General features: G+C 37.0%; 1 protein-coding gene across 1 annotated transcript in view; it reads left to right on the forward strand.

Moving 5' to 3' along the window:
• The window catches only part of ABCB7 (ATP binding cassette subfamily B member 7), a 149,600-nt gene that overhangs the window by 34,916 nt on the left and 95,938 nt on the right, over positions 1–18,746 (forward strand). Inside the window, exons 2-3 of the mRNA XM_060086627.1 lie at positions 16,441–16,518; positions 18,531–18,617. Coding sequence (XP_059942610.1) covers positions 16,441–16,518; positions 18,531–18,617 — 165 coding nt within the window. The remainder of the gene's footprint in view (positions 1–16,440; positions 16,519–18,530; positions 18,618–18,746) is intronic.

Below are 18,746 nucleotides of genomic sequence, written 5' to 3' on the forward strand. Positions count from 1 at the left end.
GCTGAACTCATTTATTCTAACAGGTTTTTGGAGGAGTCTTTAGGGTTTTCTATACAGTAAGTCCCCTACATATGAACGAGTTCCATTCCAAGAGTGCGTTTGTAAGTCCAATTTGTTTGTAAGTCCAACAAAGTTAGCCTGGGTACCCAGCTAACACAATCGGCTATATAGTACTGTACCGTAATGGCTTTATAATACTTCTCACACAAATAATACATAAAAAACAAACAAACACAAAAGAGGAAGAAAACATTTTTAATCTTACAGTACAATACCTTGAAAAGTACAGTAGTACAGTACAACAGCTGGCATACAAGGGCTGGCATCAAGTGAACAGGCAAGAAGAGTTACTGGCTGGAGGAGGGAGAGGAGGTTGGAGATGGTAGAGCTGAAGGATCCTCAGCAATAGGAGACGGAGGGCAAGCTGCAATTTCACTCACACCTGACGTTGATGGCACAGGTTCTGCTTCCTTGCTGGAACCAGATACACGTTAGTATCTTTGAAAGTTTGCAACTTGAAGGTTCATATGTAGGGCACTTACTGTATATAATGGCTTGTCATCTGCAGATGGTAGCAGTTTTACTTCTTCCTTTCCAAATTGGAATCCTTTTTTTTCTTTTTGTTGCCTAATTGCTGTAGCTAGGACTTCCAATACTGTGTTCAATAAAAGTGATGATAGTGTGCATCCTTATCTTGTTCTGATCTGAGAGAAAAAGCTTTCAGCTTTTCTCCACTGAGTATGATGTTAGCTGTGGGTATGTTATAGATGGCTTTTATTATGTTGAGGTATATTCTGCTATACCTACTGTGTTGAGAATTTTTTTTTTTTTTTTTTTTTGCGGTACGCGGGTCTCTCACTGTTGTGGCCTCTCCCGTTGCGGAGCACAGGCTCCGGACATGCAGGCTCAGCAGCCACGGCTCACGGGCCCAGCTGCTCCGCGGCATGTGGGATCTTCCCGGACCGGGGCATGAACCCCTGCCTCGGCAGGCGGACTCTCAACCACTGCGCCACCAGGGAAGCCCCTGTTGAGAATTTTTATCATAAATGCATGTTGCATTTTGTCAAATGCTTTTTCTGTGTCTATTGAGATGATCATATGAGTTTTATCCCTTGTCTAGTTAATGTGTATTATGTTGCTTGATTTGCCCAGAAATAAACCCAGGCATGTATGGTCAACTACTGTTCAACAAAGGCACCAGAAATACAAAATGGGGAAAGGATGATGTCTTTAGTAAATGATGTTGGGAAAACTGTATATTCACATGCAAAAGAATGAATTTAGGACCCTTATCTTACACCATACACAATATTCAACTCAAAATGGATTAAACATAATAAATAACATCATAAAATTCCTAGATGAACACAGGAAAAAGCTTGTTGACATTGCTCTTGACAAAAAGTTTTTGAATGTGACACCAAAAGCACAGGCAACAAAAGCAAAAACTAAAAATTGTCCTATATATGTTTTTTCTAAGAATTTTATAGTTCATATTCTTATAATTTGGTAATCAATCCATTTTGAGGTTTGTGTGTGTGTGTGTGTGTGTGTATGTCATTTGTGTACAGCTAAGGAAGTGGTCCAATTCATTCTTTTGCATGTGGGTATCCAGTTGCTTCAAGACCATTTGTTGAAGAGTATTTTTTCTCCCATTTGTTTTTCTTGACACCCTTGTCAAAAATAAACCAACAGTAAATTTATTGGTTTATTTCTGACTTTCAGTTCTGTTCTGTTGAACTATATTTCTGTCTCTATGCCAGTACCACCTTGTCTTTTTTTTTGTAGTTTTGTTAATTTGTTTTTACCTTGTCTTAATTACTATAGTTTTGTAGTAAATTTTGAAATCGAGAAATATGTTTTAATTTTCTTTTCAGGGACATCTGTTATTCATATGCTGGACCTTCTTTTCCTATATTCAGTTGTGTCACTTTTTCTTGAATCCTTTTGTCTCATTTATTTTGGGTTATTAATATTTTCTTCCTTTTCACCTTCTGCTTTTCTTAAGAAATTATTTGTTGTTTGTCCTTGTGTGTTTGCTCTTGTGTTCCTTTTAATTTGGGCTTTATTTCTGAAATTTAAAAAATTTCTAATTCTTTAGTTCTTATTAAATTCTCATCTTATTCCTGAGTTTGTCCAATTCTGATATATGTTCTTTCATATTTTGTGTCTGTTTCTCAAAAATTTTAGCATATTTTGAGATAATTTCTCGTTTTGATCTGTTTTACAAGCATATTTTTCTGTTGTGCTTTCCTTTTCTATAGCTGTGTCATTCTCATTCTTTTGTATTTTTTATGCTAATTTTGTATGGGGTTTGATCTTGATAGCTTTCTGTTGTTTGTTTTTATGTGAAGTTACTTTGCCTGAGCTTTTAGAAGGAAGTTTGGTTCAGCTAGGTTTTCTAACTACACAGAGCTCCATTTTGTGTTTTTTCACCTTTTTTTTCTGTGGTATCCTGTCTCCCTTCCCTACCCTTACTTTTGTCTGGGTCTTCTTTTTCTTTCTTTCTATTGTCCTTGTCCTGCCCAATTTTAATTACACTTAAAGCAGTTTGTCCTCATGGTGTCTTAAAAAGGAGCCTTTGTTAGTCAATTTTGAGAGTTCATGGGATTAGACTGCTCCAGCTCCTTTAGAACTTATTATCCCAGACTGCTTGCATTCATCCACTATTGGAATTGACAAAAGCCCTTCCAATTTCACCTACTGTTCCTAATTTGGCCACTGTGTTTTCCAGTGAGTACTATGTGTTTATTTCCTGTTCTCAGGTCTGCATATGGTATCTGCTTATTACCATAGAATTGCTGTTACCATGCAGATCATGTTGCTGTTGGTGGTTTATCTCCTTGTGGTTGTATTATGAGGTTCAAGTGGGACTTCTTATGTCTTAGTTTTGTTGTATATTTTGTTCATAAGTTCTGTTCTTTGTTTTTTATAGTTATCCTATCTGTTTGTAATGTGAGAATTCAAGATGAAAATATTATGCTTCTACTGCCCTGTTATCTCCTCCATCATGTTTTTAAACTATTTTTTCCTCTATTGTGGTTGTAAAAACACATAGCCTGAGATCCACCCTCTTAACAAATTTTTAAGTGTGCAGTACAATACTGTTAATTTTAAGCACAAAGTTTTATGAGAAATCTCCAAGACTTTTTCATTTTGCATAACTGAAACTTTATGCATGTTATCAGCTTTCCATTTCTTCCTTCTCCCTGTCCATGGCAACCACCACTTTACTTTCTGCTTCTGTGAGTTTGACTAGTTTAGATACCTCATATAAGTGGCATTATGCAGTGTTAGTCCTTCTGTGACTGGCTTATTTCACTTAGCATGATATCTTCCAGGTTTATTCATGTCACCACATATGACAAGATTTCTTTTTTCTTTTTTTGCCATGCTCTGTGGCTTGTGGGATCTTAGTTCCTCGACCAAGGATTGAACCTGGACACTCAGCAGTGAAAGCATGGAGTCCTAACCACTGGACTGCCAGGGAATTTCCAAGATTTCTTTTTTTTTTTTTCTTATGCAGCCACCATGGCTTTCTTTTTTTTTTTTAATTAATTAATTAATTAATTTATGGCTGTGTTGGGTCTTCGTTTCTGTGCGAGGGCTTTCTCTAGTTGTGGCAAGCGGGGGCCACTCTTCATCGCGGTGCGCGGGCCTCTTACTATCGCAGCCTCTCCTGTTGTGGAGCACAGGCTCCAGGTGCGCAGGCTCAGCGGCCATGGCTCACGGGCCCAGTTGCTCCGCGGCATGTGGGATCCTCCCAGACCAGGGCTCGAACCCGTGTCTCCTGCATCGGCAGGCGGACTCCCAACCACTGCGCCACCAGGGAAGCCCCAAGATTTCTTTTTTAAGGGTGAAAAATATTCCATTGTTTGGATGTATCATCCCTTCTTTATCTAGTTATCCATTGATGAACAATTAGGTTGCTTCCTGAATTTTGGCTATCCCAAGTAATGCTGCAGTGAATATGGGCATGCAAATATTTCTTCAGGTACCTGATTTCAATTCTTTTGGATAAATACTCAGATCTGGGATTGGTGGATCATGTGGTAGTTTTATTTTGAATTTTTTGAGGAACCTTCATATAGTTTTCTGTAGCAGCTGCACCAATTTACATTCCTACCAACAGTGTACAGGGTTCCAGTTCCTCCATATCTTCACCAACACTTGGTTTTTTGTTTGTTTGGTTGGTTATTTCATAATGGCCATCCTAAGAAGTGTTAAGTGATATTTTACTGTGGTCCAATTTGTATTTTTTTCCTTCTCCTTTTAATTTCTAATTTCAGTCTGTTTAGGTCAGAGAAGATACTTTGTATGATTTTAATCTTCTTAAATTTGTTAAGATCTGTTTTAACAAAACAGATGACCTAATTGGTGATTTATCTTGGAGAATGTTCTTTGTGCTGTTGAGAAGAATGTGTATTCTGGTGCTGTTACATGGAACATTTTCATTTGTCTGTTAGGTCTGTTAGGTCCATTTGGTCTGTAGTGTTGTTCAGGTTCTCTCATTTTGTTGAATGCATATATGTTTTATCAATTATTGAAAGTGGGGTATTGAAGTCTCCTGTTATTAATGTGTTACTATGTATTTCTCCCTTCATTTCTGTCAAATGTTGCTTTATATATATTAGGTGCTCTGATGTTGGGTACATATATATTTATAACTGTTACATCTTCCTGGTGAATTGAAACTTTTATCATTATATTATGTCCTATTTTGTCTCTTGTGACCGTTCGTTTTTGAGTTAAAGTCTATTTGGTCTGATATGGTTACCATTTTCATGGAATATATTTTTCTATCCTTTTCACTTTTAGCCTATGTGTGTCTTTAAGTCTAAAGTGAGTTTCTTGTAAGACAGCATGTAGTTAGATACTGGTATTTTGACACATTTAGCTATTCTTTGTCTTTTGGTTGGAGAATGTGTCCATTAAAATTTGAAGTAATTATTGATAGATAAGGATTTAGCTATTGCCATTTTCGTTAATTGTGTTCTGTCTTATAGCTCTTTTGTCCCACTTTTTTTGCTTCCTTTGTGTTTGGTTGTTGTTGGATTTTTTTGTAGTGGTATTCTTTAATTCTTTTCGTTTTCTTTTGTGTATCTTTTATAGGCACAGGCTCCCAGGAGGTGAGGTGTTGATAGTGACCTGTGCTTGCACACAGGCTTTTCGGTTGCTGCAGCAGCAGCCTTAGCATCTCATGCCTGTCTCTGGGGTCTGCTCTGATAGCCACGGCTCCCACCTGTCTCTGGAGCTCCTTTAAGCAGTGCTCTTAATCCCCTCTTCTCGCGCACCAGGAAACAAAGAGGCAAGAAACAGTCTCTTGTCTCTTAGGCAGCTCCAGATTTTTTCCCTGACTCCCTCCTGGCTAGCCGTGGCACACTAGCCCCCTTCAGGCTGTGTTCACACAGCCAATTCCAGTCCTCTCCCTGCGATCTGACTGAAGCCCGAGCCTCAGCTCCCAGCCCCCACTGCCCCGGTGGGTGAGCAGACAAGCCTCTCGGGCTGGTGAGTGCTGGTCGGCACTGATCCTCTGCGGGAATCTCTTTGCTTTGCCCTCTGCACCTCTGTTGCTGCACTCTCCTCCGTGGCTCCACAGCTTCCCCCCTCCACCACCCGCAGTCTCCGCCCACGAAGGGGCTTCTTAGTGTGTGGAAACCTTTCCTCCTTCACAGCTCCCTCCCACTGGTGCAGGTCCCGTCCCTATTTTTTTGTCTCTGTGTTTTATTTTTTCTTTTGCCCTACCCAGGTACGTGGGGAGTTTCTTGCCATTTGGGAGGTCAGAGGTCTTCTGCCAGCATTCAGTAGGTGCTCTGTAGGAGTTGTTCCACAGGTAGATGTATTACTGATGTATTTGTGGGGAGGAAGGTGATCTCTGCATCTTACTCTTCCGCCAACTTGAAGCTTCTCCCTGATTCGTTTTGCTTTATGTTATTTGGGTTTTTTTGGATTCGTTTAGAATATGTTCTTTTAGTTTGATATTCCTAAGTTTGATAGTGAATATGACGAGATGGTAGATTTTTATTTTTCCTTTTGGCACTCTGTGTACTCTTGTAATATGAGATCTTTCATCTTTAATCTTGGTGTATTTAACCTTATTTTTTAAAATATTTTTTTCTCAACATTTTATTTTTTCTTAGCATCATATTAAATAGATGTTAATATACTTTCATGTTTATTTATCTTTTGTTACATTAAAAATATAATATTGCTACTCTTTTAAAAATCCTTATTCTATGATGTACCTCCTGCCCCAGACTCTTCCTTCCTAGACTTTTATTCTTTTTTTTTAACATCTTTATCGGAGTATAATTGCTTTACAGTGGTGTGTTAGTTTCTGCTGTATAACAGAGTAAATCAGCTATACATATACATTTAACCCCATTTCTCCTCCCTCTTGCATCTCCCTCCCACCCTCCCTATCCCACCCCTCTAGGTGGACACAAAGCACTGATCAGATCTCCCTGTGCCACACGGCTGTTTCCCACTAGCTGTGTGTTTTACATTTGGTAGTGTATATATGTCCATGCCACTGTCTCACTTTGTCCCAGCTTACCCTTCTCCCTCCCCGTGTCCTCAAGTCCATTCTCTACATCTGGGTCTTTATTCCTGTCCTGCCCCTAGGTTCTTCAGAACCTTTTTTGTTGTTGTTTAGATTCCATATATGTGTGTTAGCCTACAGTATTTGTTTTTCTCTTTCTGACTTGTTTCACTCTGTATGACAGTCTCTAGGTCCATCCACCTCACTGCAGATAACTCAGTTTCATGTCTTCTTATGGCTGAGTAATATTCCATTGTATATATGTGCCACATCTTCTTTATCCATTCATCTGTCGATGGACACTTAGGTTGCTTCCATATCCTGGCTATTATAAATAGTACTGCAATGAGCATTGTGGTACATGACTCTTTGAATTATGGTTTTCTCAGGATATATGCCCAGTAGTGGGATTGCTGGGTCATATGGTAGTTCTAGTTTTAGTTTTTTAATGAACCTCCATACTGTTAGACTTTTATTCTGTCTCCTGCTTGCCCCATTAGCTGTTGCTCCAGGCATGTGCAGGTAGTATATGTACTTTATATACTTTATGTAGTTTATATACTTCCAACAAACAACACCGAACACAGCTTCATCCTGAAGAGAGTTCTGAACGTTGCAAAACGAGGTAAGCCCCTGAGCCAGGTGTTCAGGAAGCTGCCAGACAAGTCAGAAGACACAATCACAATTCTTTGAGAACAAGGCTTACATTTCCCCCTCTGGTAGCAGCCAGCCATACCAGGAATGAGAGATACCATCTATCCCCATAGCTACCTCTGATCTGGGGAATGGGATATGAGAGGTGAGTATGCACAAATGTCGTAATGCTCTCTGCTGAAATTTAGCAATTTCTTTCCTCTTTATGTACTCCCTGGTTGTTATATGTTTTTTTATTAGATTCCAGAGTTCTAAAAATTGTTTTTGTCAGTTTTTTACAGCTTAATGATTGTTTTAGTGGAGGTACACTTTTTTGGAGTTTCATACTCTGCTGCTTTTGGTGATGTCACTGTTTGTATTTAACATCACAATTGCGTTGATACTTTTACCAAAAACAAACAAACAAACAAACAACACCACGTCTTCCTTGTTAATAACAGAAAAAATTAACCTAGGCATTTCAAGTTTATCAATCAGGAAGAGTAAAATCACTAGGTCCAGTGACATTGTTCGTATTGTTAGTATTGATAATGTTAGAAATGTCCATCTCCATTCCACCGTTTACTAGCTGTATGAACTTGAGCAAGGCAGCCTCTCTGAGCCTCAGTATCTAGTTTGTAAAATGGGAATAATAATAATAGTAGATACGTTGTAGGATTGTAGTGAGAATGAAATAAGATAATGTTGTGTTGGGCAGAAGGCCAGCCAAATAATGATTGCTTAGTGAACGGTAACTGCTGTGGTTCTTACTAAAAATGATTATAGTATAGCTGCTTCTAATCCATGTTGCATCATAATGCAAAAATACCTTAGCAAACTAAGATCCAAATTAAAATATGAAAAGTGGATAAAATATTGATACTAAACTACCCTGGCCTTCAGTGAATCTGCTATTCTGTTCTGGGCTAAGCATCTCCAGAGATGAACTAAAATTGAATGGTATTTTTGGGTGGATGATGGTAGGAAGGCCGTTAAGCTATATCTTACCTTTGCATTTGCCTTGCTGTGATATTTATGCCTGCATCTGTTAGCTTTGGACTATAAACTCCTAAAACGTGAGGAACACTTATTTAATTTTTTTTGTTGTGTGCACTATGTAAGTTAAAAACCTTTTTATATTTCAACAGTGTATCCAATTTGAGAAGGTTGATATGGCAATTTAGAGCAAGGTTTGTTTACTCTTGAAACATTCTTAGCGTGACTTTAAGGCTCTAGGTGCTTCTCTTGAAGGCATTTAGAAAAAAATATACTGCTCATAAAATACTTCTAAGAGAGCTGTCAAGTTTCTTCCCAGGATTATTTGAAAACAACTGTTCTAGTCATTGTATGAATTATGGTCACCTTATGAATTTTCAAAGTGCAGTTGAAAAGAAGAGTGGATATTTTTAGAAAAAACTCGACAGGTTTTCAGGGCTCAAATAGATAAATGAGAGGCAGCAAAATTAAGACATTTTTGTGTATATATTTTTGAAGGGGCGCAATATCTTTTGAAAAGTTTCCTTTTGTTTTCATTTGAGAAACTAAGTCAATTGTTTTGGACAATAATTGTGTTACCAGAAATACACATTTGTGTTCTATATCTTGTCTCTGTTCAATAAGACCATGAGGAGATAATGGAGTAGAGGTTAGCAGCCTTCTCAGGTTTGAGTGCCATTAGCAGTACTAAACTAACAAAAAAAAAGGCAGAAGAGAAAGAGAAATCTACGAACACATAAGAAGAGAGCAAAAGGGGGTAGCAAAGAGATAAAGAGGAGTTACCCATGTTGAGGGGAGTGGCACATTGCTATCAGCCTGAAATGTGCGTGTTTACCTACCTCTGCAGCAGAAATTAACTTATAGCATGCTAGAAAGAGACTATGGATAAGCCAAAAGGAATTTAAAATGCACAAAACCAAATACCTTCTTCAAAATACCTTTTCCATCTAGTGCTCAGCAGGAACTCATTAGGTATCATTTGTAAGCCCTGGAGTTGAGTTTATGTTTATATTAGTACTTTCAGTATGTACCTGTGTTAATAAGCAAATATTATGTCACATATTTCCTACCAAAGGACTGCCTGTTACTAGATTTTGTTGGAGTGCATATAAAGAAAGCTAAAGTATTTTGAATATGACCTGCATAGGTGAGCCTTGCAGAATGACCCAAGTAAATGAAAATCCTATCTTGTACGAGTTTAGGGTAATTTTCCAGGTAATTTGGTCATCAGTGGCAATCTGATACATCTGTAAAAGGCAACAAACATAAATGAGAGCATTTACAGAAAAGTATAACTAAACAAAGTGGCAGGTCTGCTACTGATTCAAATGGTCCAGCTATGGAACTTAAAATTAGGAAATGTGCTTGAGAGTTTTCTTCTACGTCCATATTAATAAACATAAAGACTGAAAGTTGAAACTGTAAAGTAGGAAAAAAAAATAGGTCCAATTCCACTTTCTCAACTTCTTTCACATTATCTCAGCATTCCAGCTGCAGTGTGAAATGTATGGTAATGTCTCCATTCTGTGCACAAACACAATAGGGCTAGGAATCTTAGAAGCACTGAGAGATTCATACCAATTTCGTAAAGTTCTAATAAACGAGCGCAGTGAAATAATTCACTATTAAATGTGTCTAAAATATGCCCTTGGTGAATTACTCTTAGTGTGATAAGGTTCTCTTTATGCGTTTCCCCCCTAATATCATGATTTAAAATGAAATGGTTCTGAAAGATTTTTTTTTTTTTTTTTTGCTGTACGTGGGCCTCTCACTGTCGTGGCCTCTCCCGTTGCAGAGCACAGGCTCCGGACGCGCCGGCTCAGCGGCTATGGCTCACGGGTCCAGCCGCTCCGCGGCATGTGGGATCTTCCCAGACCGGGGCATGAACCTGTGTCCCCTGCATCAGCAGGTGGACTCTCAACCACTGTGCCACCAGGGAAGCCCTCTGAAGGTTTTTGTTGTTGTTTTTCTTTCTTTTGTTTTTTTTTTTTACATTTTTATTGGAGTATAATTGCTTTAAAAAGGTGTGTTAGTTTCCGCTTTATAACAAAGTGAATCAATTATACATACGTTCCCATATGTCTTCCCTCTTGCATCTCCGTCCCTCCCACCCTCCCTATCCCACCCCTCTAAGTGGTCACATCTCCGGACTATTGTAAATAGAGCTACAATGAACATTTTGGTACATGACTCTTTTTGAATTATGGTTTTCTCAGGGTATATGCCCAGTAGTGGGATTGCTGGGTCATAAGGTAGTTCTATTTGTAGTTTTTTAAGGAACCTCCATACTGTTCTCCATAGTGGCTGTACCAATTCACATTCCCACCAGCAGTGCAAGAGTGTTCCCTTTTCTCCACACCCTCTCCAGCATTTATTGTTTCTAGACTTTTTGATGATGGCCATTCTGACTGGTGTGAGATGATATCTCATTGTACTTTTGATTTGCATTTCTCTAATGATTAATGATGTTGAGCATTCTTTCATGTGTTTGTTGGCAGTCAGTATATCTTCTTTGGAGAAATGTCTGTTTAGGTCTTCTGCCCATTTTTGGATTGGGTTGTTTGTTTTTTTGCTATTGAGCTGCATGAGCTGCTTATAAATTTTGGAGATTAATCCTTTGTCAGTTGCTTCATTTGCAGATATTTTCTCCCATTCTGAGGGTTTGTGGCACATATATACAATGGAATATTACTCAGCCATAAAAATAAACAAAATTGAGATATTTGTAATGAGGTGGATAGACCTAGAGACTGTCATACAGAGTGAAGTAAGTCAGAAAGAGTAAGACAAATACCGTATGCTAACATATATATATGGAATTTAAGAAAAAAATCATGAAGAACCTAGGGGTAAGACAGGAATAAAGACACAGACCTACTAGAGAATGGACTTGAGGATATGGGGAGGGGGAAGGGTAAGCTGTGACAAAGCGAGAGAGAGGCATGGACATATATACACTACCAAACGTAAGGTAGATAGCTAGTGGGAAGCAGCCGCATAGCACAGGGAGATCAGATCGGTGCTTTGTGACTGCCTGGAGGGGTGGGATAGGGAGTGTGGGAGGGAGGGAGACGCAAGAGGGAAGGGACATGGGAACAGATGCATATGTATAACTGATTCACTTTGTTATAAAGCAGAAACTAATACACCGTTGTGAAGCAATTATACTCCAATAAAGTTGTTTAAAAAAATCAGAAAAATAAGTGGTCACAAAGCAACGAGCTGATCTCCCTGTGCTATGCGGCTGCTTCCCACTAGCTGTCTGTTTTACATTTGGTAGTGTATATATGTCCATGCCACTCTCACTCTGTCACAGCCTCTCCCTCCCCCTCCCCATATCTCCAACTCCACTCTCCAGTAGGTCTGTGTCTTTATTCTCGTCCCACCCCTAGGTTCTTCATGACATGTTTTTTTCTTAAATTCCATATATATGTGTTAGCATACAGTATTTGTCTTTCTTTCTGACTTACTTCACTCTGTATGACAAACTCTAGGTCCATCCACCTCCTTTCTTTTTTAATACTTTTTAACATTGTCATTAGTTTTTATTGCCCTGAATTTGGCAAATGCCTTGTAATTCTTTGTTACTTTATTATCAAACAGCATGGAATTTCACACCACTTAGATGAAACAAATGAAGCAGAGCACAGGTTTCATGATGACAAAAATGTGATGATAAATGAGTTTCTTATATGAATGGGGAACAAGGTCTAAACTTTCTTCACAGAAGTTGCCTAAACAAACATAAAAATTATGAAGAGTTTTTGCACAAACTGCTAAATAGGCCTTGCTGCTGGTGTTATGCCCTCAGAGATGTAAAAATTTGGTAGATTAAAGGAAAACTGGTTGAGGAGGGGGGGAATTCTGTGGATAATTTTTGTTCATGAGTTGATTTTCTATGATGGTGATGGTGGTGATTTTTTTGTGGAGGTGTTTTGTTTTGCTATGGCGTTCTCTGAATCCTTAAAGGCTGCAGGGATTTTAGAAATCATCCAGAGCAGGAGGTGGCTGTAGGGAATTTTAGAAATCATCTAGAGCAGGAATCAGCAGTCTGTGGCCATTGAACCAAATTCAGTATGCCACCTATGTTTGCAAGGCCTCTGTGCTAAGAATTTTTTTTACATTTGTTAATGGTTGGGAAAACAATCAAAAGAAGAATATTTTTTTGTGACAGATGACAATATGAAATTCAAATTTTAGTGTCTGTAAATAAAGGGTTTTTTTGGTTTGTTTGTTTGTTTTGCGGTACGCGGGCCTCTCACTGTTGTGGCCTCTCCCGTTGCGGAGCACAGGCTCCGGACGTGCAGGCTCAGCGGCCATGGCTCATGGGCCTAGCCGCTCTGCGGCATGTGGGATCTTCTCGGACTGGGGCACGAACCCGTGTCCCCTGCATCAGGAGGCAGACTCTCAACCACTGCGCCACCAGGGAAGCCCTGTAAATAAAGTTCTATTTGAGCACAGCCACACTCATTCATTTGTGTGGCACAAAAACAGCTGTGGCTGTTTTTGTGCCACAGTGACAGAGTTGAGTAGTTGTGACACAGATTATATGCCTGCAAACTCTAAATTATTTGCTTTCTGGCCCTTTAGAGAAAAAAAATTGCCATTCCCTGTTCTGGAGGCATCTAATTTTGTAGCAATGTAGTTCAACCTGATGGTTTTGTAGTTTAATGAATGAATACTTAGGTGATGCGAGCTGCCCAACATCCTTAAGCTATTTATTCATTTATTCATTCATTCAACACACATTTATTGAATATCTAACACAATTAAAGAAATCCTTTTATCCTTCAACTTACAGTTGAGAAATATAATTGCAAAACCTAAGAAGTCAGTCTAACGTTTTCTCTCCTCTCCCTCTACCCCTCTTACCCCTCAGGTCCCCCACCCACCTCACCCCTTACTTCCTCTCCTTTTCTCCATACCCCTCCCCCCACAGCTAGTTTCTAAGAAGTTGGGAAGAAAACCAAGTTTAAATAACATTTATTTCAGACTTTTAAACTTTTAAAGTAAGTTAAATGTAATTTTAAATTATAAGTTTCTCTTTAAAAATGTATCAAGAAGGGGCTTCCCTGGTGGCGCAGTGGTTGAGAGTCCGCCTGCTGATGCAGGGGTCGCGGGTTCGTGCCCCGGTCTGGGAGGATCCCACATGCCGCGGAGTGGCTAGGTCTGTGAGCCATGGCCGCTGAGCCTGCGCGTCCAGAGCCTGTGCTCCGCAACGGGAGAGGCTACAACAGTGAGAGGCCAGCGTACTGGAAAAAAAAAATATATATATATATATATATATATATAATAAAAATGTATCAAGAGCTTAATTTTAAATGTTTTAGGTTTATAATGATCAGATGATAACAATATTCATGCATGACTTGTTTGATACTGTTAAGCATTACATGCATCATGGATGGATAATTGTAAACTTAGTTCTGTTTCCAAAGCCTCAGGAATGCAGAATATATAATTGACTGCAAAATCCCTGATGGGTTGACAATTTATAAATTGCACTTTAATCTCTGTTTATTATTAGGTAATTCTTCAAGTGTCATAAACACTGAACATAACTTGTATTATGAAAGCTAACTGTTCTAAAAAAGGATGCAATCATATTTAGTAATCACTAAAGAGTTATTTAATAGGATTATTTTTAGTAAAATTGAATTTTTACCTTAAAGGAAAAATGCAATTGTAATGGAATAGGTTTTGATTTTATTAGCCTCTGATGCTTGAATCTTAGTCTCATTTACGTGGAGGTAGTTCTGTCTGCTAGATTGATGGTTTTAGTGCTGATAAAATTTTTGTAAATAGTAATTGAATGTTTACACAAAGCAAGATATTGTACCTATGCAATTGTCTGTTGAGGATTAATATTTTTATTAATTAGTGGACAGATAGTTCTGTTCTAGATAAGAGCATACATTATTATGCTTGGATGCCACAGATGACTTTTAGGTTCTTCCAGAATTTCTTCTTTTTTTAGGTAAAATAAACATGACTCTCCAGTGTTTTAACTTACATGCCTCTTCAAATGGACTGGCAGATTGTCATTTTCAGAATACTGCATTTGTATGGTATCTGAACAGTAGTCATGTCTGTTATTTTCAGTAATATATGTTTTATTTCTGTGTGTGTCTTTGGAGGGATGGTGTTATAAATAAATTCAGAGGCTAGATTTATTGAAGAAATAAACACAAGCTTCTCAGTTAAGATTTTTAAAATCCAATTAATAACTGCAGCATTTTCATTTTATTCCATAAAAATCACAGAATTTTAGAGTTGAAAGGGACCTTAGAGAGCATCTAGGCCAACCCTCTAATTTTAAAATCAAGTTTCAAAGAATTAATCATCTTGTTTTCCCTTGTTGCCCTCTTCCATTTAAGTTTTTTGTTGTTTTTGCTATAAACCCCTTCCTTCAGAGTTTTAAAAGTAGAGTTAATCCCTAACTTACAAATATATTGTGTTTCAGAAGTGTTTGTAAGTCTGTTGTTTAGAAGTCAGAACATTTTTCTCCATAGAAACAATATTTTAATTAGTGGTGGGACTAGCCCTCAAAAGGAGTTAACACATTATGTGACTGTTGTTTTTGTTTTTGCTTTTGCAATGAAAGATGTTTTAAATAATCAATGCTGATTTTCTCTGGGGAACAGGAAGGAGATTGCATTGTAGAGGAGCATGTCAGGGGCTTTCTTTTTATCTGTTATTTCTTAGGTGGGGTAGCGAATACATACTGTGTTCATTATATTGTTTTCTGAACTTTTTATATGCCTGATATAGTTCATAATTTTACCATGCTATCTTAGTAATAGAAGTTCAGTTTGAGTGTGAACATTTAAAAATTATTTATCTTGAATCCTGATGCATAATGGAAACCTGGTTTGATTAGAGAAGGATAAAGAGATAGCTAGAAATTTTGAAGGGGTTTTATGAGTACTTTCAAGTGCTTAGATTTTTTGATAAATTATCTTTATTTTGACCAATATCATTTTAGAAAGTATGTTTATGCTGTTAATTTAAGTGTGTCACCAACATTTATCTTTTACCTATTGGCCATATATAGGCAACGTTTCGAGAGAGAATAAAGCCAGGTGGATAGTCATTGTGAGATAACTGGGTAAATTTTGAAAGGCAAAGAAGATTAAATTGCATATGCATGTGCAGACATGTGCGAGATCTTGCTTGAAATATAGTTACTTGAACTGGGGGCTTATGAAAAATAGGAAAATGAGGGAGTAAAGCTTGTATGAGGTCTGAGTAGGGTGAAAGGCAGTGAGGAAAACAATTGAGTTAAGCACCAGAAAGGTATCATTGACAGTAGAAGGCTTATAGAGGTTTGAGGGTACATGGCATGTTGTAGGAGCTTGGGTTTGGCAAGACAGTGTGCAAATAGCTATTAGTATTTTTGAAATTTTTATAATTGAGGGAATGCCTTATGTATTTACAAGTATACGTAAACAGAAACCGCTACCATTCATTACATTCTAGAAAGCAACTGAGTTAATTTTCTCAGTAATTTGGTTAGCTTTTTGGTGTGTATGGAGGTTGTTTTTTGGTTGATTTAATTTTTGCTCTTTTGCAGTATGCAACATTGACTTTTATATAATGACATTAATCCATTTGTACAACTCATGTATAGCTTAGGGAAAACCTAAGTACTACCTGCCTTTTGAGAGATTCTTGACCTAAGAAGCAAATTTTTTTTCACTAAATTGATGGTGCATTTTAGAAGGATGTGTGTCCATTCTACAGATGTCTATTTTTTATTCTGCTTTCTTTCAACTCTACTTCTGGAATATTATCAAGGCAAAAAATTGGCCCAAGAATCCATCACCTGGTTACAAACCTTGGTGAAAGTGATCTTGTGACCAGTGTCTAAATTTAGCATTCACATTAAGACTAAAGAGGGAGCACACACAAGGTAGAACATAATAAAATACAGTAAAGAGAAGAGTGTTTGGAAAGAGCATAAAGCCATTTAAGAAAGAAATGGGGTTAAAGACTTCATCGGAGGCTTTCAGAAACAAAGAGAAACCTATAGAGAAAGAGGGCAAAAAGAAAGTACAATTTGACACTTTTAATGGGTAATATAATTTACTTTATATCTGGACCACACATTTTATTTTTTACCTTTTCAGGTATGTATTAGAAACATAACCATCTTTCTAATATTGGCTATGGTTTTACTTTTATATATGTTTATGGACAATAAAAGAAATCTATGAACATTAACTGTCCACTCTGAAACTTCTTCCCTCATTTTTTTTTCTCTTCTGCAGGTCTCAGAGTCATTAAGACAAACCACATGGCAGAGACTAGGAAAAGGCAATTCAAGACAGTTATTAGACGCTACAAGGGTAAGATGAAGCAGACACTTCTACATATAGCTAGGAAAAAGGTGTAAGCCCTTAGAGCATTTTCCAATTTATACTACATATTTTATATTTTCCAAATAATTTCCCTTTTTATTTTTTTTCTAAGTACTGGCAAGATGAATAAGAAGATATGTTTTTGCTACTGGAAATGGAGAAAGAAATCTTGATATTTTTCTACTCCTGAAGAAATCTGTCTGAATCTCTTGAGATCAATGCCAACTAGAGTAATGTTTTTAGAAAGCTTTTATAAATGTAATGGCAGCTTGTTGACGCTTAAATTTATCCTGGTAGTTTGTATGTGATATATGGAATGCTGTACATTTTTCAAGTGATTAAAGTTTCTTTACCTTAGAAGATGTTCAAATATCAGAATATCAAGGGACCGTAAGTTTATTAGAGCCTGTGGGGTAAAGTCATGTGAGTTTACATGTTGATTAGGGTTATTTTTCATTGCTAATGTAAGTGAAAGATGCCTTTAAAAATTCTCAGTGCTTTAAAATGAGACAAATAAATCTCCAAGATAGAAAGACTAGAAAATTAGAAGACAGTCTAAGTCCTGAGTACTTCCTTTATTTTTTCTTTTTGATTAACAGTTATTTGCCATTAAGGTACAAAGCATTGTTCTAATTTTTGCAGAAGCTGTAGAAATGAATTAGATTTTCCATTATTTAATTAAAGTTTTAAGTTAAGGTGCTCCATCTTCTCATTGTTTATAACACCACTGTATATTTATATTTTAATCTTTTGCTGTGTTGAAGACCTCATTATCTTTTGTGTTATTTACTAGACCCCTTGATGTAACATTGCTCAGTCTTTTAGAGGGAAAAAAATGTCACAAAGTGACATTGTCACACTAAATATTACCTTTTGATGTTTTCCCTTTCAACATGCTTTAAGATTGTTGATCCAAAAATCAGTAACCCATTTATGGCAATTACTTTTTTGGGTCTCAACTGGTGAGAACAAGAAGGCACTTTTGCTTTCTGTAATTCCATTTTCATAGCTTGGTCCAGAGCTGATAACTCTTAGGATTCAGTATTGATACACGTTTGTGTTTGTAAAAAACTATGCCCTTGTTCATTAATTATTGATTATTACGGCTACTGAAGAAGCATTATTATATCCATGTAGTTAAGTAATTTTTGAGGAAACACTTTAAAATTAGCAAGCCTAAATTTTAAGTCTAATCTTTACTATCTTTTCAACTATTATATTTTCTCAAATGATTTACTTTTTATATTTTTCTAACCTGAGCAGTAATCTAGGGCCTTTAAAAAATTATAATAGGCAAGATATTTGCATATTTTCAAGACTAGTTGGGAAATTTATAGATAGCTTTGTTTTATAAGCTAATTCAACAAGCCCATGTACAAGACACTGTGGTATGGGCCATGGGAGATACAAGGATAAAAGAGACTGTCCCTAATCTTAAGAATTTACCATATAGTAGTAAAGACAAAACATGTATGCAGATTACTCTAGCATAAGATAGACTGTGAAGAAGTAAATTGTACTTTGTTTCTAAATATATATATTTGTAAGCCAGAATAATAAGAAAAAGAATCAGTTATGTAAGAACTATATTAAATTGTAAAGCAAAAATGTTATACACATGGAAAACAAGTGGGATAGAATTAATTAACTGTATTATATACTTGCCAATGTTAGAGTTACGGCCTACACAGTACCTTAGTAGCAAATGACGGTAAGAAAGCTGGTATAAGTCAAATAGAAGTATATTACAAGTTAAATCTTTTAAACATTAATTTCAAAAACTATTTAGAGAAAGTAACTTCTGTATGAGTAATTTGTTATATCTCAATATTCTTTGTATAAATGTATCTGTAAGTTTATTATGAAGGTGTTTTACTTAGCTATGCTAGGCTCAAAGGTATGCCTCTGAATTTGTTGGGGGGGACATTCATTAGATCAGATTTTTAAAGATCTGAAATTGTTTAATAGCTAATGGATGGCTTGGTATCATCTTCAACTAGGTTCTTCAGGTATGGCCACTGATAGAAAAGAGGACATGTTGGCATGGTCATGCAGGAGGAGGACTCCACACAGACCCGAAAGAAGGGGTAAGAGACAATAACAAGTACCTGGAAATTCTTATAGCTGATTGGAAGATAGATAAAGATTGTTATATTACAGAATATTTTGATTGACTCATGTAACTGCAGGTTTTCTAATATAAAACCATATGAATT

This window comes from Mesoplodon densirostris, chromosome X (assembly GCF_025265405.1).
Source record: "Mesoplodon densirostris isolate mMesDen1 chromosome X, mMesDen1 primary haplotype, whole genome shotgun sequence".
In the NCBI taxonomy this organism is placed as follows: Eukaryota; Metazoa; Chordata; class Mammalia; order Artiodactyla; family Ziphiidae; genus Mesoplodon; species Mesoplodon densirostris.